This window comes from Anopheles moucheti, chromosome 3 (assembly GCF_943734755.1).
Source record: "Anopheles moucheti chromosome 3, idAnoMoucSN_F20_07, whole genome shotgun sequence".
Taxonomy (NCBI): domain Eukaryota; kingdom Metazoa; phylum Arthropoda; class Insecta; order Diptera; family Culicidae; genus Anopheles; species Anopheles moucheti.
This window is the reverse complement of record NC_069141.1, coordinates 76,934,134-76,958,214: the sequence shown is the minus strand read 5'-3', so window position 1 is coordinate 76,958,214 and position 24,081 is coordinate 76,934,134. Positions and strand designations below refer to the sequence as shown.

The 24,081-nt window shown below is 41.4% G+C and overlaps 2 protein-coding genes across 5 annotated transcripts in view; both read right to left on the bottom strand.

The window, feature by feature from the left end:
- The window catches only part of LOC128305199 (RNA polymerase II elongation factor Ell), a 32,592-nt gene extending 13,302 nt beyond the window's left edge, over positions 1 to 19,290 (bottom strand). The window contains exons 1-6 of one of the 4 annotated variants that reach the window (XM_053042538.1): positions 19,266 to 19,290; positions 13,906 to 15,076; positions 3,533 to 3,807; positions 430 to 939; positions 270 to 340; positions 29 to 185 (exon numbers count right to left, since the gene is read on the bottom strand). In XM_053042538.1, coding sequence (XP_052898498.1) covers positions 29 to 185; positions 270 to 340; positions 430 to 939; positions 3,533 to 3,807; positions 13,906 to 14,037 — 1,145 coding nt within the window. In that variant the 5' untranslated portion in view covers positions 14,038 to 15,076; positions 19,266 to 19,290. Of the gene's footprint in view, positions 1 to 28; positions 186 to 269; positions 341 to 429; positions 940 to 3,532; positions 3,808 to 13,905; positions 15,991 to 18,829; positions 18,994 to 19,265 lie in introns of those variants that run through there. The other 3 variants (XM_053042536.1, XM_053042537.1, XM_053042539.1) reach the window with 3 other exon arrangements.
- A 467-nt stretch (positions 19,291 to 19,757) lies between these two features.
- LOC128303696 (small glutamine-rich tetratricopeptide repeat-containing protein alpha-like) lies at positions 19,758 to 22,144 on the bottom strand. The gene is made up of 4 exons (XM_053040742.1): positions 22,018 to 22,144; positions 21,397 to 21,936; positions 21,190 to 21,319; positions 19,758 to 21,099 (listed from the first exon to the last, which is right to left on the bottom strand). The coding sequence occupies exons 1-4, from the start codon at positions 22,018 to 22,020 to the stop codon at positions 20,984 to 20,986; spliced, it is 789 nt and encodes a 262-aa protein (XP_052896702.1). The 5' UTR covers positions 22,021 to 22,144; the 3' UTR covers positions 19,758 to 20,983.
- Between the last annotated feature and the right edge of the window lie 1,937 nt (positions 22,145 to 24,081).

Here is a 24,081-nt window from a genome sequence, read left to right as displayed (position 1 = left end):
ACACGTGACGCTAAAGTAATGCCCGTACCGCTTCACGGCCTGTCGATCCTGTTCCGAGTAAAAAGGCCAATCGTCCTGCACCTCGTTCCAAATATTCCGATGTAGTATAAGCACACCATCTCGACTGCTGGATATGGTTTTTAGTATTTGCTGAGTACATTTCATCTCTTCCTTGCGCACACCATCTAGTTGGAGTAGTAAGTGACAGTGAGTATAGTTTAGAATACGTTCACGCTTTATGATCCTTTATGATCCTGCAACTAACATACCTTGCTGCAATTTCACAACCAACTCCGGCCGCTTGTATGGCTTCAATGCTAGCATGTGGATGAGACGCTCTCTGTATGAAAACGAGGGAAGAAACGCAATGATCTATCCCGTCGGATTGGTACCGCCACAATTAAGGTGGTTGGGTCATTAGTCACTTACTTTATGTTGCACTTCATGTAATCGGCATTTGCAGTCTTGCGCCCATTAGCTACCCTATTTTGGACGTTCCCATTTTCCGACAGCTTCTGTTGCTGCTGCGTATGAGGTGGATCGTGCACGGTATGTTGATACCCGGGCTTTGGCTGCACCGGAAGCAACTGAGTTGGTTGTTGCGATTGATTATTTTGTTGCAGCAGCGGCTGCTGCTGCTGCTGTTGTTGCGGTTGCTGTTGCTGCTGAGGCGGCTGTTGCTGTTGGGACGACTGGTGCAGACCATTCGCTTTAACTAGTTTTGGTGATGTTGCTAAGTTGTTATAATTATTAACACTATTATTAGATGATAGCTGGCTTGCTGCTACGGAGGATGACTTATTCACAGTATTGTTGCTATAGATAGAATCACGTTTGTTTACAATTGCTGCATTACTACTAGGAATGTTACGGATGGCTGGGTTTTTTAACTTCACTTTACGCCCAATATCGGTTTGATTAGGTTTGATTTCCCTAGTGCTGTAATGAGAGAAAAAAAGAAGGATAACATTAATTACATGCCCAACAATAAAGTAAACAAAATATGTGAAAAAAGATGCTATTTCCATTCCATTAAAAAAATTAATTTAAGACTAATCAAAATTAAATCATATAAAAGCGCTTTATTATTCAGAACATGCTTATCAATCAATAAGCAAGGTCAGTAAAACATTATGCTTTCATATCCGAACATTGCGTTTTCGGTAGCGGTTATTTTATTTTGATGTTAATGTTACAGTTGAGTTGCACAGAAGAAAAAATAAATAAATAAACGAAACCTGATGTGCAATATTCAACTAAACCAGTCCCGTTTTAGCATTGACCTACTTCGCAGGAACTTTGGCGAGGTTTACGCTTTTTTGCTACTTTCCCATCGCCAAAACTTGGTGCGCGTTCGTCGCACCTGAAGGACGACCGCATTATGTTAAGCTTCATGCCAATACTGATTCACCCAGGGCAGAGAGCAGGAACACAACACGAGGGTCCTTCACAGTAACCTCGAATCAAAACAACGATTTAGCAAAACAAAAAACAAAAGCATTGCGTAACATAGACAAAAATAAAGAATAGATCGAATTTTTTATAGGATTGAAGCTTCAATTGTAATGTACAAATCTGTAAAGCCATGTGTATGTGAGTTTTTACATTCTCAACTGACTTTTTCTTAATGAATCTTTTGAAAAGGGTCAAATTCATATAATTCCGCTTTGGCGGGACATTCCAATCATTGCCTTCCTTAAAAATTCATTAACATTTCAATATGCAAGAAGCTCTAAAGATGCATTTATATTTGATGAATCATGAGGTGTTAACGAGTTAAGGACTTCATTCGAATCGACAGCCAAATATGAACAAGAAAAATTTAGCGATCACTTATTATTTAAATATCCTTGATTTCTTCTGCTTTGAGACACTGTCAACTCAGGAGATCTTGGAGGCCTGCCATTTCTGGCTTTGCTTGACTTTCATTTCCTCTCAGCTGGATAGTCATATTGTACATACAAGGACATGATCCTGGATAGGATTTGGTACTGATCATGGCTCGTGGGAAATGCCTTCGCTTCAACAACACCCACACCGGATCGAGCGTTGTTTACTAATTTTTAATATTCTACACTTTAGTATTATTACGAAGTACTATAAGTCTATTACTAAAATTCTGCCTCCCTCTAGACTCTTAAAATCAAGTTGGGACAGTGATAGAATAGACATATAATTTATGTAAATTTAGCAACAGTGTCAATTAAACAGGCAGCTTCACAGCAAATGCAACATACTCAATGAACAATACTATCACATAATTGCTTTACAAGACCCTATCTTCATAATCTTTTTTTTTATCTCAACCAACAAATGCACGATAAACCCAATCTCAATATTGAATGGTTCACCAACCCGAAACATTTCCGGTTTGAAAGCCCATGTAGGCAAAGCAGGCATGCTGCTGGACCACCGATCATCCACTGTACCACCAAAGCTACCGCCAGCTGCCACCCATTGCCACGAGAGGAAAACAAAAAGAAATGAAAAGCGTATGTTTCTCTATTTCATTTGGTCTCGTGAGCTTTCGAAATACTCCTGCGGACTGTTGTTTGATGTTGAGTGTCGAACTCGGCGAAGAAACACCACCAACATTAACCACTCACCCTTCGATGCACATAGAGCCTTCGGAACAAGCTCAACCACCAATAGCGCATGGTGAAAGGTACTTTAATTCATTTTTCCTTTACCGTAGTTCCCTCCTGTTTGTGTGTGTGTGTGTTTTGAGCGAAGTTTTTCACACTTTGAAAAACTACTCGACATTATGCATTATATTTCAGAGTTCAAGTAAGCGTACTGCATGCCGAGCATGAAGGTGGAAGAAGGAACCAAACCGGGTGGAGGAGGAAAAATGGTCCCACCCGGTAGGGATGCCCCACACAACCAACCGGCGTGCCGAATAGCGAAAGTTATTTTACCTTTGCGACATTTTACGTAATGCATATTGCATAATAAACATCAGGGAGTGGAGAGAGTAGTTCTGTAAGGTGGTGTGTGGGCATCAAAGACCACGGGGATGTAAAGCAAGTTAAAACCTCATTCTAGCCACGCTGGTAACAGGTAAACTTAACAGTATTCGAAGCGTAACTTTATTCTTGGCCACTGACTACAAGTAGTCACATACAAAGTGAGTTGTCTGCATTATGTAAACAAATATTTGCCATTACCAATCTACACGCTTTCAGAATAACTAACACATGAAGTGCTTTTAGTGGAGAATGTTTATGTTGCCAACATTGTTCCGATAAGACCACCGCCGTTCATTCTCATTTTCAAACTAACAAATAAACGATAATGTGAAATTTGGCTCAAACAAAATTTAGTTCAGCATGCTCAGCATTTTTTATCAAAGGTTCTGCAATTTGCAATTTAAATTTGATCAACTATTCGTCGAAACCACATTAGAAATTGTGAAATCAAGCTGGATCTAGGGTAATCCTTAGTATCTAAACTCTTCTCTGCTAAAACCTTTTCTCCTAAAAAAAAATGTTTTAAAAAAATACAATTAACAACAACGTAACAATACACATACCATTTGTTCTTTTGATTTTCTTCGGCGGCCGCCAGTCGATGCCTCGTCGTTTCGTACACATCGTCGTTCGCGTGTATCCGCATTTTGTGTGGAATATGGCCCATATTTTGTAGCTGGCCCTGGGCCTGCTGAATGCACTCAATCGAACCGGTGTCGATGTCGGTAATGGAGAAGTTAAACTTCTGCACATTGTTGCCGCCGGAAGGAAACGATAGAAAGCCTTGCCCATTCTGCAGAAACTGTATCGATGGGTTGTGGGAAGTACCTAATTTTGCCTGCAATATTAGAAGGTAAACAAAACAAATACAAAAAGAAACCGTTTAGTAAAGGGGGAGATTAATGTGTAAACAAATACAAATTGTACAGTGCATATCGGCGAATGGTGCCAATAAACGTTAAATTTCATCTACATTGGGTAACTCTTTTGATAAAATTGATCTTCTGTAAGTTAAATAATGTTCTAACTATTGGTCTAATTTTACTTAAATTGCTTTTCATAACAATTCCCGACCATAATCTTATGCGATGTTGTGCAAAGCTGTGTAAGTTTACAGTTTTTATCTTAACCTAACTAACCAATGGCCGGTCATCGCGGTAGCCGTTTCTGTTCCACTGATAAGAAGCCCAGTGTACCGGGGCCTGTTATCGTTATCATTTGGGGTTAAGTTATTGTTAAGTACTATAAACGCTTCCCCACTTATCGATACTTTGCGCCTTCACTACTTCAGTTAGAAAATGACGTGCACACGCACACACAGATGTTTAACACGATACGCCGATAAGCGCACGGAGAAGCTCAAGTGTAGTAAACAAAAAAGTAGCACAACCATCGATATTCATTCGGCAAAACCGTACGGTCAGTGCAAACAAACAAGCAATGGGGAGGGTGGGGGTGGTGTGTTTGAGTTTGCCCTATTTCCGACATTCAGAGCAAAACCGTAACCAACTTCCCGTACGTCGGACGCGTGCATTAAATGTTTATTTGCTCGAAGTTGCAAATTATAGCGTTACGCATGAGTTACCCTGTACGCAAAACAGTTGGCTGTTCTGATAGCGTATTCGTAACTCCTTTTTTCTGCTGCTATTATTTCACACTCCATATACCTGTGCAACAGTCGGGCAGGTCTTTAAAGGGCGAGAAACGTCCTTAAAACTATGCGAGCTATGCGACGAAATTGACAAATAGCGAACAATTGTTACTTAATGCACAGACCAAGCGTCAGCATCACTTTCCATTCGCATACCACACCCAATCAAATCGGGTCAAATGAAATTGAAAGCACCGTGCTAATTGGTGCTAAGCTTTCTTTTCCTGCACAAGATCCAGCGCGCACCACAATGTCGTGATGGTACCATAATATTGGTACGCTGTCACCACACTGACTGGAGGATGTCAATATGTTGATATTATTTGGGTTTTAATTACGCCATGATTTTAGTAGTAGTGGTGCGCAAAATCCATGGCCAATAGATGATTTGGTAAGAATATATTTTATTCTCTCTAATCTTTCTCCTTAATTTTTATCTTGGTACGGTATCGGTAAACGGTTTGCATTATGCATCGGAGTGATTTCTTAAAGATTTGGCTTCAATACTATTCACAAACTAATTTAAAATAAATTACTTGTGGAACACACGTGTATGATATTTCTAAAACAGGGGATATCAGGAGATATCTCGAAGGGTTCATAGACTTCAATAAAATCACGGCCCAAACCAGATGAGATTCACGATCTTCAGTACATCAAAAGTCGAACACGAGTACACGAGTACGAGTTCAAAAGACTACTGGAACGTGACTATTCAGCTACAGATAATTCACAAAAAGAAATTAAATAAACTGAGCTACACGTTGAAGAACAAATCAAATATAAACTCCATCTTAAAAGCGTCTGTAACTGCTCTGATTCATGATACAATTACTACACACACGCACAAGATCGCAGTTGGTTTTGCTGAATAGGTTATTAATTAAACCCATACACCGTACACCCATAAAAATCACTTCAGTATCCATATTCTCGTCACACTCCTAACTGAATTATCGATTCAAATATGTGCAGTTGCGTCATGAATGAAATTAGCTATTAAAAACACATTGGAAAGTCAGGTGGACGGAACTACAAATGAAGCACACACACTCTCTAATGCCGGAGAAAGTACAATACGCTTTATTGGTTGTTTCCAAAGTCAAGCAAACAAAATCACACAGTAGGATTCCTTAACGTGGTGTTTTCGTTTTGTTATAAAATGTTGAACAACTACTTAGCAAAGTGCAAATTGTTATAATAAAAAAATAATGATATTGAGGATTACTCTCTGCAAGTTTCATTCAAGCTGTCTTTGCCTTTAAAAATGTCCTATTGAGCTCTTACTTTATTGTAAACCTTGCCCAAAGTTCATGAGATACTCCGTACCAAAGTTACAGGGTGAAAAGTTAGAAGATTCCGGAACGAGGACTCAAAACTTCAAATTCAAAACTTAATATTGCTCTCATGTTTTCAAGTGTTTTACAAGTTGCATGTTGTTAACAAGATTTTTCTGCCCTAAGATCATCCCTCTTCGTTACAAGTTTATGTGTCCGTACAACAAACGTAACATGACAGGAAACTTATCTAAAATTTAAGGAAAAAACATCAAAAAATCGCTCCCGCTAGAGTTCCGATCTATTAAATATTTCGCAAAACAAAACAGCAACGGTAATCGATATGAAAATCGATAATAATATAATAATAATAAATAATCGATATTACATCCAAGTCTTGTTGAAATATTTAACCATTTGATAAACGAATCTTTTTATTTCTACTATAGCTACACTAAACAAAGCCTTCCCTCGTTGTGTTCACACACGCCCAACAGACAAGATCCAACACTAATCCAAATAAATCACGGTGTGGGATGATGATACGTAATAAATCTTCTCTCCGGCAGCATGTGGCAGAATCAGCAACAACAACAACTACAAAAAAACATATGCGTCACCATTAAGCCCATACGTCATCACATTCATGCGGCCTCACACACCGAGGATGTGTGGCGTAGCGCGCGCCATCATGACGCATGACAAGAATCCCTTTCGGTAATAACCGACTTGTTGCTGTGTTTGAGAGCTTCGGGCATCTTTCGGGTGGCAATTTCCAGTATTATTGAACAATTGTGTCAAACGGCAAAAAAAAGGAAGAGACACACGAGCAGTGGCTGTAAAACATTGCCTGTTTGCCACTCGGGAATCAGAGTTCGCATGGAGATCCCCCCGTTCATTGACGTAGTTGCTTACATTTGATTGTGTTTTTTTTGCAGTAATCTGCACTGGAAGGATTTTCTAATTATATACTTCAAATGAGCATGCAGAAGTGCTCAATATAGCTTCTATTGAAATGGGAATTCATAAAATAAACACGTGTGTGGGTTTTGCGGCGGGATTTGTTGTACGATGTTTTTAAGTGGAACTTTTACAGTCTAGCACGTTTCGGCACAATCAACCGTCTTACGTCACGAGACGCTGTAGCAAATGAAGCATAACGTAAGTGCTGCTGTTCGGCTGCCGTCGTTGCCGGCCCGAAATGCACAAAACTCCTGCAGCCAGAGCATAACCTATTGTGTGTGTACGTGTGTGTGCTGGTGCCCTGGCCACATTTTCCGCCCCTTTCAGGGGGGGGATGATGGGTGGTGTTGCAGTGTAACAGCGCGTTGCAATGTGAGATGTTCCCACTCATCGTCGGAATTGCTTCCCTCCTCTGTCTTTCTCCCTCATTCTCTCGCTAGGTCAGGGGGAAGGGATTGGACTTGTTTCTCCTGTCGTCTTTCCAAAACAACAACAGAAAAAAAACCCGTTCGATCGAAACCGATAGTAGGAGAGATAAACGCTCAGGCTTTCATTCGTCCAAACCAATATGCCCCCTTATGCTTTTATGCTGCTCCGTTTGGATGAACGTGTTACGCAAACTGGTGGCTATTGTTGCGATGCAGAAATCGTCGAGCATTGCCTCGTTTTCGATTCATCCCGTAATACTTCTGGTACAGTATTTACGCCAGACATACATTTATGCGGATCGTATGAAAACGATAGACAAATGTTCCATCCATACTTTTGCTTCGAGAATACAATATTAAGTTGATGAATAAAATAAAAATGAAATTCTAACAAAAGATATAATTAATAATAAAAATATGCGGCGATAATACGGCTAAAGCCGTCATCATGGAATAAATAAATAAATTATAAATAATAAAAATACTTTTAAAGTGATAAAATATTAGAGCAATATTTAGAAATATGAATTCACGAAATTTTACAACGAAATGACCGAAACGAAACGAAATGACCAAACTGCATAGGAGAAGTCAATTTACATAAAAAAAATCGTATTCGTTGTATACGCAAAAAGCTTTTAGAAAGTATTATAATCTAAATAGCATAAAATAGCATACCCAAAACAAGGGGCTAGACCGTTATTTTCATTTGGCGAAATATTTAATGAACAGAATTTAATTTTTTTCAAACAAAAATATTCCTTTTTCTTGGTTTTCTTCAAATTTTGTTCAAAAATTCTAAGTTTATCTTTAATAATTTAATCACAATTTTGATTAATGTAGACTAAGTTAAATTACCGGTTTTTACATTTTAGATACTGTTTTGTTAGAGTACAATTTTCACAAACTTTTGCTACAAAACACTACATAAAGACCCCCAAAAGTAACCCACGTAATGTGCCTGGCACTAAAGGCATCGGATATCATTAAATAAAAACTGAGCCATTTAGTTTATTGAATGAAGCATTAAAAACAATATATTTGCGAATTAAATTCCATACGCCGGGTTGGAATGGGTACAGTCAACTAACTACACTTTCATTCTCTCCGAATCTTTTTGGAATCCGCAAACCTTATACGTCATGAGTTGTTCAACAGGCGACTTATATCCGGCAAACGCCAGAATGAATGTGCACTGTCACAACGTGACACACAAATTGAAAGTAAATAAAACCGCGCGCACAAACAAAATCTAATGCATAATGACCTGCAGGGGCGGGTTTGTCATCCAGGCTCGGTCATACAAAACCCATCCAAACGCGGACGATCGCCGAGTGTCACCACCAACTAGCGATGGTGGTTTCGTGCGTTTGCTCGCTTGGTCGGAGCACGTAAACAGCAGCACTATTACACACAGCTGATCACTCACACACCTAAAACTGGTGCGGGGCTTTACAATTACAATGCAGTATGCAACACACGCATGCACACATCGCAGCAGCAGCGTGCATTTGTACGCGGCGGTAGCGCTGATATGTGTCCCTCGGCCAACATACGCTGCTGCTGCGTCCTTCACACACAGACAAAATTCCAACGGATACGACCGTGTGCTTGTGCCTCACCTCGACCATTGTTGCATTGCCAAACGCGCGCCCCAATACGAAGCGCCAACTCAACGCACCCCGCAGCTTCTGAGAGCGCGTTTGCAGCAAAAACGATAAAAACAAAAATATGATGGAGAAGCAAAACTTGGTTCATATGTCCACCAGCCAGAAAATATCTCGCGATGCGATTGGACAACAAGAAGGGAGGAAGGAGGCGGGAAAAAGGCATCGTACTACTTTAGAGAAAGAACCTGTTTGGAGGAGCACAGAACTTTCATTTTGCATGACGTGCACACTTACATTACAGCATATAATGACAGATTTTGCAGGTATTTCTACCATTCCACATGTGAATGCAAACGTCAGTATTCTACCGGAATGGATTAGTTTTATCTCATTAAATTAAATCAATCCAAACTCTCAATAATTGTGCAATCAATTTATCTGAAATGAAGTTTTGTATCTTCCACTGTTTAGTCAGATGAATGATTCGTTCTGAGAGTGATGATCCTTCCTGCCAGATGATCGTGCCAAAAAAGCATACAGAGAAACTACTAACTGAAGGTACCTAGAAAACCAAATTAATGTCTTAATAATATTTTACATAATCTTCTGGCTAAAATTTGGTTGAAAACATATAGATTGATTTAAATTAGTTTATTGAGTCGAAAAGCTGATATTTTAAGTTATATTCTGGTAAGCTAAATGGTAAAATTATGCAATAGTTAATATTTTTACATTTACAAACTTAATCATTGGCAACAATTCCAGCATTGCAGTTCGGTTCAATGTCAAATCTTTCCAAATTGAGTTATTGCGATGGTTTAACTGATACTTGAGTATTGATACTGGTGTTTTAATTAAAATTTCTATCAAATACTAAAAGTCACATGGGTGAGAGTTTAGATTTATGTCTGGCGTTCAGTGGAAATGCAATATCCTTTAGGAATTTCTAAGAAAATTTAAGTTCGCTCAATTGTTAAACGAAAACTTGATTGCTTGAGTTCAATTCTCTCGTAATATCGTATCTGTGGATGCTGACGAATTGTACTAGCTATGGCAAATTATTAAGTACTGCATTTTAGAAAGATCTTGCAGTTTAGATAAATAAAACCTTTTAATAGCGCGATCTTGGCCGAGTACATCCGAATTAAGGTGCCCTTTCGCTGATATCACTTGATACTAATGCGAATTGTACCATAGATTAAGCCGAACCAATAGTTATAAACAATGTGCCTTGACCATTTTTATTGAAAGAGAAAACAAATACTGCGATCGATTTGCAAACCTTGTCGTTTCTGATGAATGTTAACAGTCCAGAAATTATTTATAATATTACATTCCTTATCAAAAGAGTCGTCTAACATTATAATGGAAGTTTACTCAACCTGTCCAAATGGTAGATTAATTGAAGATTTCTTACCGACCTTACAATTGATCGACTGCCGATACTGTAACAGCAATAGACACCAATGTTTTAAATGAAAACAAAATGTATTAAACCGACCCAGGATAGCGTGGGCCGCAAAGAATCCTTTCGGGGCCAGTAAAATAGTCTTCGACCATCGTGTCCCGCTTGTGTAGCTGGGCGATGAAGCCGATGATGTTGAAGATAATGATGAAGTGGTGGTCCTTGCTGATGATGCGAGGTTGTATCGTTTGGTGGCCAGCAGTCGACAACGCACCGGCCGCCACACTACCACCATCTGAGCCACTAGAAGCGGCCGCCCAATATGCCAGTGTCGGTACACGATAGACCATTTACTACCCCCGCTACATACACGTCGGTGTGTATGAGCTACAATGGACTCGTTTTGTGTGCGTCTGACCAGTCGAAAGAAGCGAAGCAGGCAACGGTCTAACGGTGTCAAATATTTAGGCCACCACCAACCAAGCGACCCAGCGCAGAAGGAGCAACACCTCAATCACATCATCTTCCACAAACATACTTGCCGCTCTGGGGTTGGAAAAAAAACCAACTTTCCTTTCAATCGGTGTGTTTCAAACACATCCCACCAACTCGCAGCAATGGCACCACACTGTGCGCCACACGTAATAATATTAAGAGTTCCAAGTACATAAAGCAAATCAATAAAACCGTATCACCATTTCATGGCAATCCTTTTTTGACCCACAAGATGGAAAGGGCTGTAAGGACAACGAAGGTTTTATGAAGGCTGCACTGGGCATTGTGCTGCTCATTGTGCACACCTTTGTTAGGAAATTCATACTGTTACACAATGCACTAATAATGAACTAAACCATAATCAGCCCGGATCCACGCCTGATTGATCTTCTATTATCCGATTATAATAAACCAATACGAAAACCTTTAGGTCATCGATGGGAAGGAGAATGCGCAGCTATTGTGCAGCTTTAGTTACGCAACCTCCTCATGTGAAGCCCCGTCTCAAAATGCATACTACTATCACCCCCAAGGGCAGGTTGCAGAGGGTAGAGTACCGCACCCAATGAAGAAGAAGAGGAGAGAGAGAGAGAAAAAAAAAGAAACCCGGAACCTGTCAGCTGCACAAGAGGCCGTGCAGTAGTATTCAATCGAAACCAAACCCCGAATGGGTTTCAGTGCACACTTTGCCTTGGGTTCGTATACTTTCATTTTCCACACAATCCGTCAGATTCCGATGGCTCGGTCAGTGGTGAATGTCAACAACAACAACAGCAACAAAAAACTACGCTCACAGTGCCACATTCAAAACCTAAACCCTTCATGTGCTCGAGGCTTTGATCGTGAAGCTCTGGTTTAAATGTGTATAGGACCAAAGTGGACATGTCCTGCTTCGATGCTATTGATAGTATGTTTGAATACCTGGGACTGGTAGTGTCCCCAAGTAACATTATTATAGCCAGCAGAGGAGATCCGCATATCTCGAATATCTGCAATAGTTGGGTCCAATATATCGTTTATACACGGTCGATCATAATGCATGACTTCAGATGACTTTCCGAAGAAATCTCTAAATAAAACCACTTTGTACTCAATTATCAACTTCAACTATTAACTATCATGAATCTGGACGAATCCTTCAGCTGAAAGAATGAATCTGAATCTCTACTTCCAAGATTCAATGAAGAATCATCCAAGATTTATAATCTCCACCCATGAGTCCCCCCCCACTCCATTTCGCTTTAAACATCCAAGGGGCATGCTTTGCCCTGAGGATTTCTGATTTGCTAGAATTTTGTTATATAAATTAACTGAGCGTATCTAACTAAAAAAATATAGGGGAAAAAATTGACATCACTACATACAGGACATCAACAAGTGGGTTAAATTCCCTTGTGCTACATCAACCAACATCGTAAAGATGTAATAAAAACAAATCAACACGCTAAACCATTCAAGGGTTTAGAGATTCCGTCGCAGGGCTAAACAAACTGCGCACACACACACACACATCTACCAATGCTTTGGCGTGAAGGCTCTTTGATTGTAGGTTTCTTGGATGATTTAATCGCTTAAAGTCAGAACTCTGCCCTCTGGGAGGAGGAAAGAAAGAAAAAATAGCCACACATCTTCTGCAGCGCATGGCTTGGCGGCGCAGCCCCCATCATGGACCTGAATTAACTAACGACGAAACTGGCTTTAAAATGTCAAAACACCAAAACCTGATCCGCAGCGGCACGATCGGTGGCATGATCGAGATCTCCTCACAGCAGGTCTCGTCGTATCGCAAAACCAGAACCCGATCTTAACACGGTTTTTGCCGAACTTCGTGTAGTGAAGAACGTTTAGCAAATCACACTGCTTGGGGGTGTTTTGTTTGGTTTTTTGATAAACAATTTCATCTCGAATTATTTTCATTCCACCAAACATTCAAACTACGTTGCGTTGACGCGTTGGGTTGTGCGACTATTGTACAGTAGATGGCAATACATTTCTGTAGTTTTTAGGGCAATGATACGAATTCCTTAACCCATAGGGCACTGAAACCAACACTTGGAGATCTAAACGAAACTCATGTAGCAAGGAGATAAAATGGACATTAAAAACGCTTCTTCTTATGAGTTTTCTTATTATAACAGTCTTTATAATACCTTTTATTGGAGAAAAATCTTCAAAAACCACATTTTTTTATGTAAAATGCTAGATTCTTGTTACTATGCTCAATTAAATGTTTTGTTGAAGTTATGTTTGAAACTGTAGCAAGAACTTCAGGTGAGCAAGCTATTATTTATCAAAAAATTATGTGACGTTTAAGGTCCTGAAAACTGCATGATGATTTGAATACAAGCTTTATAATAAATTATTAGACAACTTGTAAATATGAGGGGCAACTCTATTCTAAGAATATCTTTCCATTTCCGCATGTCAAACATAGAGATGTATAGAATATCTACTTTATCTTGCCATATTTAGGGACCTCTTTCTCGCAAAATTCCACAAAACCCCTTTGACTTATACGCGTATGAAACCTGGATTAAACCTCAAAAATAAATCCGATTACTCCGAACTCATTTCTGGAGTTCCCAAGCCAAACCAAAGTCGACGTTGTATCCGAAGTTAAATCCGTAATCGAATATAGAGAAGAATCTGAATCGAATCCCCAGTCGAGTCTAGTCTGATGAATTGTGAAGCATTTCCATTCGATAACGATCTGTCGATAGTTAATTAAAAGTTAATTAAGAATCACCGCAGAGTACTTTATGAAATATTATCGCTCAAAGTTGTTCCTTTCATTGGTCAAACTCTACGGGGACTATAAACCTCCTTTTGAGATTTATTAGCTTTAGAATCCCGGGGTTTTAAGGGCTCAATTTTTAGATAGCTTCATGATAGAGTAGGTATAAACTTTAATGCAAAAATACTACAAATACGGATCACTATGTTCCACTCCGGGAACTTTGTCCACTCTGTACCGCTGACTCATTGGGGGAAACCTTAGCCTCGATAGCATCACACTATACACGCGCCCATACATACGGCGCAACAGATGGAGCTGTCCGTCCTGTGGCAATTCAGTTGCACCAGCAAGGATAAAACAGTGCACTTACCTGGTTGCGTTGAAATTCCTCGATCGCTCGCAGCGCCGAATCGGTCAGCTTGACGAAAATCAGCTCCTTGTTCTCATCGTTCAGGCTGCCTTGCTGTGACAATCCGTAGCTCCCAGCGCACAGTGCAGCCATCTTGGCAACGCAGTGACGGAAGGGGGATGATGTTGCTGCTTGCGGCGCTCTGGGCCCAACTGATAACCAGATGGAACCGAATGGTGCTGGCGCTGGTGGCGGAGATGGCACTGGTGGCACACACAGGTGTGCGTTTCGGAGGTGTTTGAAGGCAGGAGCGCGAGACTAGGGTACGGCTCGTGGCAATGCCAGACTCCACCGCCGTTCTGCACCCCTTCTGCAGTCAAATTGTTGCACTACCCCGCCCGCACCACACACTTGGACAACCTTGCAGGCACACCAAAGAGAACGGTGAATACGCGCACGTGTATGTACGATTGCTTGCGCGCGCGCGCGCGTGTGTGTGTATATATAGAGTGAGCAATGCAAGGTAGCAGCAATCACTGTTGTTGCTGCTACTGGTTTGTTGTTGTTGTTGCAAAACAACCACCGTTTATGTCGAGAAGCAGCCAAAACCTTCAGTCTCCACACCACCCCTTCCACTTGGTTGGAGCACCACACTCACGCACACACACACTGGCACAGCCAAACAACAACAACAATTGGTAGTGTAACACTGCTGCTCTCACAACGCCACACGCACACACACTTTTTAGCAACAGCGAGAAAAAAAAAACCACACACACACACGCGCGGCACACACTGCAGTCACGGGCGGCACACTGTGGCACGCGCTGTTACTTCGCAGCGAAATTCACTTGTCGCTCCTGCGTGTCGTACACGCAACGGAAAGCGGCTACGTGACAACTCAGTAGCGAGCCACACAGCAGCAGCACCAGCAATCTGTATTCTACCGCGATGCGTTTGTACTGGCGCTGCCCGTTTTTCGATCACACTTGGATCACAACTTCTTTTCACTTTCTTTTCTGCTGCTCGATGATTGTGTTTTTTTGCCAATCACTCACACACACACACACACACAATCGGGAGGCCCCGCGTTTCGTTCTAATGCAGCAGCCTGTGGCATTCGCCAATATTGCGCCTCCGATTATTCGTCGTTATTTAGATCAATTTTACTGGGCCACCTTCACAAGAGAGCCTGTACGTAGAAAAGGGGGACGGGAGAGAAAGAGAGAGAGAGAGAATGATCAAGTTGTGGTGCTGTTTTTGCGTCTGGTGGCCGTTACTTTGGTGGCTCCTTTTCCAAACGCCTCGCGCCCGCGAAACCCCAACCAAACACTCGATCACAAACCACACTCTTTTTTTGTTTCCTTCTCTCTCGCTCTCTCCTTCTCTTTCACAGTTTGGAGCCGATTTTGCCACGTTAAATTTTCAATGAAATATTTCTTCTTTTTATCTTTTTTCTTTTCCCCTCCAACATGCTTCGATTGCTCCTTTATCATTCGCTCTCGCTCACACCATCGGCTCTCGTTCACACACACGCGCGTCCGTGGGCGCCACCGGAGAGACACGCAAAAAAACAGCACCGCGACCGCTCGCCTGTGTGCACGCACGCAACCCCGCACGAACCCGCGCGTACGCACACAATCCCACCCCGCGAGACAGCACGCGCACCGCGCGCGCACACACACTTACAAAGCAAAGCGCGTGCGCGCACCTACACTCCGGTGGTACGGAGGTGCTGTGTGGTGGCATATGCATATACGTAAAAGCTGCACGGCGTACGCAAAAACAAGATTTCTTCAACAACTAACGGACACTCGAGGGGAAGGGGGCACACACACGGTGGTTTTGCGGTTATTATTTCCTACCGTCGATGACGTTTTCTCACACACACACACACGCGCAGAGACCGATTTTCCGACCCCCCGACTAAATATAATTCACAGTTGGCCCCAAAAAAGCTTTATAAAATTGGCATATATATATGCAAGACGCTTTTTTTAAATCTAGTTCTATTATTTGACTTCACAAGCAAACCTCAGTACGGTCAACTATCCTTTAGCAACACACAAGCACGGTCCTACGCTTCAGCAGAGGACGGCACAATCAACCAACTGTCGACCCACAGTCGAGTGCTCTCGGTGGGTCTCTCACTCTCGGACTACTACTACGCAAACGGAATGCACTAACTGAATCCGGTTTTCCTCCTTCCTATGAAACAACGACGAAAACCCATACATACACACACACGTACCAAAGCCTCCTGTGATCAATCCCGTTAAGGTAAATGGAGAGGGTGTTGGGAGGGGGGAGGAGGAAGAAAGTATGGGGGGAGAGGAGATTCTTACTGTTGGTCATATTATTGTGTGGCCAACATCAATGTTTCGCAATAGATGAGCTTCAGCAGGCAGCAGCAGAGCAAAGGGACAGGTCTCTCGTCTGGAGGGTTTTGAATTCTTATGTGAAGCTATTTTCTCTGAAGCTATTTGACCACTTTCTCCTCGTTGATATCAGTTGCGATTTGTTGAACTGTCAGTTCAGTTCGTCGAGTTGGCGGGGGCTCAATATGTTGCAATTGCAATTTGATTATGTTCATGCGTGTGTGAATCCGATAAAGATTCAGAACTGAATCAAACACTCCGAATCTCTATTCGGAAGAATCGAAAATCCTCTAAGATTGAGATGAATCCTCAAAGGATATATAAAGATAATCCTCATGTATAGGGTATTCTCGTAAATTCTGAACTAAATATGTTTATACATGCGGAATCACTCGTGTTCAATTTTCATTCGATTGGTTCATTAGACACATCACTACTAGAAACGACAAAAGAAGGACTGCTTTTTAGGCATTTTTCGTTAGAGGACCCACATACCTTGCAGTAAAATGTAATACCTTAACAAAGACATTAGTGATTAAACCATAAAATTCGACTCTGAAAAAGAATTCCCCAACTAACATGTTTCATTGTCAGTTATGAGTTTCATTTTTCGCACACCAAGTAGTCGTGCGAATGGATGCACGAGTTTAAATTTAAACCACTTGTAAGCGACATCGTAGCAAACTATTGCATTCTGCACGCACAGAAAGCAAGAAAAAAGGCAACCATCTCACCTTGACCTACTCCGTTTTTGAACGTGGTAGAATACCGGCACCGTAGTTTTTTTTTTCATGATACGGTAGAATATTTTCTTAACTGCGCTTTATACATTAAACCAGATGTACGTACGGGTAAATATATGCTGGGCCAGATTTCGCTGTGCAAATAAACAAATCGTCCCCATCGTATATCTTCCGCGAAGATGTAAGAAGATTTTCAAGAACATCCCCAAATCGTTCCCCCTCCCCCAGCACGAACTGAGCCCCAGCTGGCTGGAAAAACAATTTTCTGCCGACGTTCAAACGTCAATATTTTTCTTCCCTTTGTTGATCGAAGGCGCACTCTCGTCGCAAGGGCGCTGCAGCGGTATGTCGAAACATTACGTCGCATAATCAAACGCGGTGCGCGCACACACATGCAAAGAGTTTGCATTTTGCCACACATGCTCACAGGGGCTACAGTAAAAGGTAGTTTAAACGCTTCTTCTACTTGTTGGCCCTTCTTGTGATAAGTTGGAAAGCAAAGTCTTTCTATTTGTTTTAATGGAAATCCAGCCTTGGACAGGGACCCGAAAACTGTCCGTTTGATGGCCGGTTTGTGTATATTTTAGGGGTCAGTTCATTGTTTTCACACACACTCATACATACATACACACACACACACATCCACTGCAGACACATGCTGTCAGCGAACCCCGTGAACGGAAATCAGCTTCGCATCCATATGGGTGCAATGGATTTACCTTTTTGCTTTTATCTTCCCTTTACTTTATAACTTTTTTTTTTGGGAAATCTTTGTGACTTTGCCGGGACCACAGCAAGAATAGAATTGCGATACAGGGCTAAAAAAAAGGGGGAAAATATAATGTAACCTGCAGGTCACACTGATTGAGGCTGGTAGTGTGGTGGTACACCGTGCTGTGATGCACAACTACACACAACCGCGCACACGGTCGATCCTCCTGGTGTGTGCACACACATGTTGAGCTCGCATATTTGCGCATTCGTTTAAATGCATGAACGAAAAAAAACCCACAGCTACTCGCCAATCCATACGTACTAAACACACCAAACCAACGGACCGAAACCGTCCGACCCAAAAGCAAACGACAGCGCGACTACAACGATAGGACAGAAAAAAAACCCAGTGGACTTCCATCGGACACGCACGCACACATGAGCGGGTGAAGAAAAAAAATGGACTAGCAAAAAAAAGATCTTTCTCGTCTGGTTTCGGAACCAGTTGGCGACAAGGCACACTGGGATCGAATGGGACGACACAAATAAACGATACCTGACGGATTTCCTCGCTTTTCCAATTAAACTTCCTAATGTGTCTGTATGTCTATACGTGTGTGTGTTTGTATGAACCGTCTGCCACGAAAACTCTTCACTGTCTAGAGTGATCCCCGCTCCGTGTTTCTGGTACGGCCCCCGCCGCACACCGTTACACCGTCCTTCGCGATCACTTCACTGTGTCCGCCTCCTTTCTCTCTGTCACTCTTACATCACACACACTTCGCCCTCATGCTAGTTCCCTTCGCAACCAGACTGGCCCAAAAACTCTGCTGCAATCCAAGGGCCAATGACAGCAGGAACGTGTCTAGCTACTAATTTCCCTCGTACCAAAGTTGGCTGTGCGTTCCACTAGTTGTTTGCCTGCTACCACTCTTTGTCCATTTTGCACGACCCCAAACTCTACGGCAGCCTGTTGAAGGATGGTTGTTAATCTTATCCACCGGGGGGGCTGCTATTGCTCACCACACACCACTCCACTATTTGTCCCGTGCATACCGCTCCAATGCTGTGGCAATTTGCAACTTGCCCATTTGTCCCATGCAAACTCACTTGAATTGGATTGAGGCAGATGGGATGCAGAATGGGCCACACTAAGCAAAAGGAAAAATACCACACTAACCCTTCCTGATAAGGTTTTGTAATGGATTTTCACGCCACTGCTGGTTCACTGCTTTCGCGCACTCGAATCCACTCCGCTACACACAATGAGGCCACACACACTTTCTCGCTTTTCTGGTGACGACGACGACGATGGCGAAGCAACAACGAACGAATACGTCGAAAAAGGTGAGAGCGATCCTGACACTGCCGTCCAAACTCACCTACATACCTTCGGTAGACACCTTTCAAAATGAATTATCTTCTTGTTTGTTTCACGAAAATGTTTCCCACTTCCTTTTTGGCATTCTTAATTGCTTAATTCTTGTGGCTTAGATTGCACACGCTGCGTTTGTTGCTTTGTGTGTGATAACTAATGGAAAAGTACCTTGAAAGTGTTCACCAAACTTCCTGTGAAAACAATTTTAAAATGAAACCTTTTTGACACCTTGTCACTTGACAAGTACAGTACCGGACGCAAAAACATTGCACGTTCAAATCTAAACAATGTGTCACATATCAATGCATGATGATAGAAATAAATCTCTTTTCTTTTGCACAACGTTGTATGTTTCACCATTTTCGAATTTCTTTTGCATAGTAAGCTTAATGCTCAGCTAAAATGAAATCACTACTATTTTATTCCAACAAAAACTAGATAAATACGTTCAGACAATTCATATCTTGCGCGATTTTTTTAACCCAACTGTATGGATGTAGCCGGCGGAAATGTCACACTTGACATATTTGATCCGGTCGCTGTTCAAATTGAAATGCACTGCTTCGTTCGAACAAATGTATCGTTATTTCTCTGCAAATGTGTTCCGGTAGTTTGAAGTCGTTCAAAATTTCACCTATCTTAAGCCAATGATCAGCACCTAAAACAGCATTAATGTTGAGATGCGCGCAACGGTGCTGACAAGCCTGAGGAACTACTCAAAAGCCTTTGCACCTTTCCGAAACGGTTAACAATCTAAAATTATTTAATGAAATTGGTCAATTTTCTGTTAAATCCGTTTCAAATTTAAACGAAGCAATACTATTTCTTCTCGTTGCGAATATGCACCACTAATTTCCCACTAATAAGTTTAGTTATTTTATTTTGATTTATATGCGTCGACGTAATGTTTCTAGAATGTGTTTTCGTTACTTCTAGCTCAAATAAGATTCATCATAAATTATTCTGAAATGTCCTATCGATGCATCGGATCGGAACGGTCGACTTCGGTTCTTAAATGGAAAAGGTGTACAGTCATTTCCCGAGTTACGCAAATTCAAGTAAAATTAAATGTATGTGAAATTAAATTGTGTATACGTCAATTTTTAAATTTTCCTAAAAACTCGTTTCATTTTCATATTATAAACTTTAATTTTGGTAAACCTTATTGTCGAAATAAACGTAAAAATATCAATTATTAATGCGCTTTGTACAGTGAAAAGAAGAAATCGACCTCTGAATACAAATATAAACGATATTATGAAGGGAATTGCTCTGACACGCATTATTCGCGTAACTCGGGGAAAGACTGTATATGAATACCTTTGTCTAAACTAGCACTGGATATATTCGCATTTAGCGGTAGAAATAGTAACAGAAGATGCTTTTTGGTGTATCGTTGCAAGTGCAAAAAAAGTGGAATTATAATATTCTAACAACAACCAAATGTGGTATTCTAATTAAGCCTCAATACTCCCAAATTGAATAGTAGCGTTGGTAATTCAAAACGTAGCAATACGACCGACCATCTTGACTGAACCGTAACAGTCAGTCATGTAAAATTTACGCCACAGAACCAACTTAAGTCTATTAGGTATGAAACTACCTTTAACAGCTTTAAACTCCCCTGTCGTGTCGCCATGTACGAAATAATGTTCTTGCGACTGATTTCTCGATTGTTCGATTGTGTGTTCCAATCGTCTTATGTGTTCCAAAATATGGTGGAAGCAGTAGAACCACGTGCGTGAGCTAACATCGTACAACACAATATGGTATGTAGTGTAGCGCGATACGATAATCAAATACACAAGGATATAGAGATAGAAATTAGGAGGAAAAGCCGTTCACCATGCACCACACCAGCGAATGTCCACAATAAAAAAGGTCACTTATGTTTTCGCCTTTTTCAAGCGCTGTCTTGCTTGAGCTTTTGTATATCGATTTCGTTCGTGGCGTTGTTCTCCCGTTGGTGGTGCATCTTCAGTTTCCTTTTGCTTTTGAAAATCTAAAATCAAATCAGAACATTCAAACCATGAACAGTACAACAATCAATGGAAATTTTGATATATTTAGTTTAATGGAAAACCAAAGGTACCTTCTAGTAAATCGATGGGCGGATCAAGCAAACCTTTCCGTTGCAGTTTTTTGTAGTACCAAACTAGTTTTGCTATTCCGAACCCCATGCTAGTGATTACCATTATGATGAACACCATTAACGAAGTGTACTGGAAGAAAAAATGGAATCAGAATCACTTAAATTTTTTGGATGATTTGTTTAACGCCCGCGCAATCAAGCCCTTACCTTAATGGTCGGATTTTCCGTTAGTAACATGTCGGCCAACACGATGCACAAACCGACAACACAACCGATGGCGCTACCAATGAAGGGCGACCGTTTCTCCTTCTCCCGTTCGGCATTGCCTAATGTGGCAGCTTTCCGGGCTGCCTGAATGATACCCATGTCTTGCGGCTGAAGCTGTAGCGCCTTTCCGTACGAAAGCAACGCCGTTTCGTACTGACCCACACCCATGCTAACTTCCGCCTTCCGGTAGTACCCTTTCGCCCAGGCCGGGTTCAACGCGATCGCCTTATCGGCGTCCTCATTTGCATAATAGTACTGTTGCTGCTTACAGAACGCCAACGATCGATTGCTGTACAGTATGGCATCGGCTGGGCTGAGCTTGATGGCATGGGTGTAGTGCAGAATCGCTTCCGTAAAACTGCCCGCCTTCACACACCGGTTGCCTTCCTCTTTCAGTTCGTCGGCCGTAAGATTAAGGTTGCTTTTGCCCGTCTCCTTTTCGGATGGTGTCGTCTTCTCACCGGTGCTTTTGGCTTGTGCCTACAAAGGCGGAAATAAACCATGATATTGTCAACACTGGCAACAAATCACACATCACATCCGTGCTTTTGCTAAACTTACCATTGTTTTTACGCAAACGTTTCAATGTATGTAAAGATCTTTGCTCTCCAATCCATGCACTGTTGCTACACGGCAGTTTAATTGTTAAAACTATCTAAGTTGTAAAACTAACAATTTACCCGCATACACAGCAAGTCATTCTAGATAGAACCTTTTTTTTGCTGGCCGTAGAAAAAATCGACACCAATGTTTTTGTTGATCGATTCGCAGTTGTGTGCGTGTGTTGAAACGTCAGTCGTTTCGCGGGAGAGTTTGACAGTTGTTTCGTTAAATGTAGGCATGGTCGGCAATTGTCCACTACATGCATAATGCAGAAAAGGCTCAATGTATGCATTTTGCGTGAATGCTCCGTAAGATAAGAACATTTTTGTTTAAATACATTGGCATTTCTAAATCAGGTTTCTTTGATCAGGTAATCAGGTATTAAAATGATAATTTTAGGACTTCGTTTGACAAATGCGAACATAAACCCTTCAAAAAAAATACAACGAAAAATTGTATGATGCATTTGTGTACGTTTCTCACTTTCTCTCTGCCTCTCTCTTTGTTCATTTGTTCACAGTTAAGCGAGGTTCGCTGTGGAAGTGTGCGTGAGATCGAATTGCAATTGGGAAGAGAAAGAAACGCAATATGCCTTCTCATTCTATTAATGCATCAGCTGTTCAGTGTTTTAATGACCCAAGCTCCAAAGCGGCACATGAAAAGTCGTCTTTCCGCGGTCTTTTCGGGGACGAAAAGACCGCGGAAAGACGTCTTAATAACACCTCATAGGACCAGCTGTCATGGCGGCACAAAACATCAACCGCTGTACAAAAAGTTGTGCCGCAACAAAATTATTTTTGTGCCGCTTTTTCTGAGCTGTTTTTGCGACGCTTTTTTCCTTCGGTCATCATTCCCCAGACAAACCGTATAACAGTCCTAATGCAAGCTAGCAATTTATAGAATTGAACTTGTGCATGGCTGAATGTGCAAATGTTTCTAGCGCTTTATTGAAATGTCCTATGCGTTTGTGTTGTTTGGAAGACGACTGTAGAGCAAGAAAAGCAACAATGGTGTAATGAAGTGGAAAACGTATTGCTGTTGTATTTCTGCATCAACAAATCGCGTAAAATGTGCAAATTGATGGTGTGCAACCTGGTAATCGTTTTGATGTATAGGCAGTCCACGAGATACGCGGACCCTCTTATACGCGGATTCGGAGATATGCGGTTTTTGGAAATTTGATAGCTGAGCAGGTTTATAGCACACTTACGCGTAAATTCGAGTTACGCGGTTTTTCCCGGGTTATAGCGGTCCGGTATAACAGCGTATCTCGGGGAGTGCCTGTATTTATCACCTTTGACCTCGGCCACGGAAAAAGTGTTTTCTTTATATGGTTTATATGGTTGAGATAAACACAGTGCGATATTTGTGAATCGTTTCATATACGGTAAACGCTTCCGATGATGCCATTTTACCATCTGACTTTCTCCTTCGAACCTTTCTGGAAAACCTTTCTCCTTCGAAAAACTGCATCGAATCGGCAATAGGTTAGAAACATATCCATGATGTGTTATCAACTAACCGAGGATTAGAAAATGTTTAATGTTTTGCAGACTGAAGTAAAACAGGTGTGTCATCGTTCCTGTATTACACAAATAGTCATTTCGTCTAGGATGAGACCAATAGGGACAAATGGAATAATATTATAAAAGAATGTTTGCAATCCTGCAGGCCCGATGGAAGAGATACAGCATCATGATTATACCTGCCTGTGTAATAGGGCAGTGCACTCCTTTCTTTCAAATAAAAGCTTGCCTCGTGCAACCGCAGTGCTAAAACACGCTACCGGCAAAACGTACATGTATTTCATTTCATTTCTATTTCATTTCATTTCTATTTTAAGCCAACAACTGTGTGCATTGATATAGCATTGATTACACAAATAGTCATTTCGTCAAGAATAAGACTAATAGGGACAAATGGAATAATATTATATAAGAATGTTTGCAATCCTGCAGGCCCGATGGAAGAGATACAGCATCATGATTATACCTGCCTGTGTAATAGGGCAGTGCACTCCTT

What these genes read in the sequence shown, in the direction of transcription:
- LOC128303696 (XM_053040742.1), bottom strand. An exon ending in CGGAAAATCCGACCATTAAG is followed by an intron (nt 21,320 to 21,396) that starts GTAAGGGCTTGA and finishes TTTTTCTTCCAG; the next exon opens with TACACTTCGTTAATGGTGTT. An exon ending in GCCCATCGATTTACTAGAAG is followed by an intron (nt 21,100 to 21,189) that starts GTACCTTTGGTT and finishes ATTTGATTTTAG; the next exon opens with ATTTTCAAAAGCAAAAGGAA.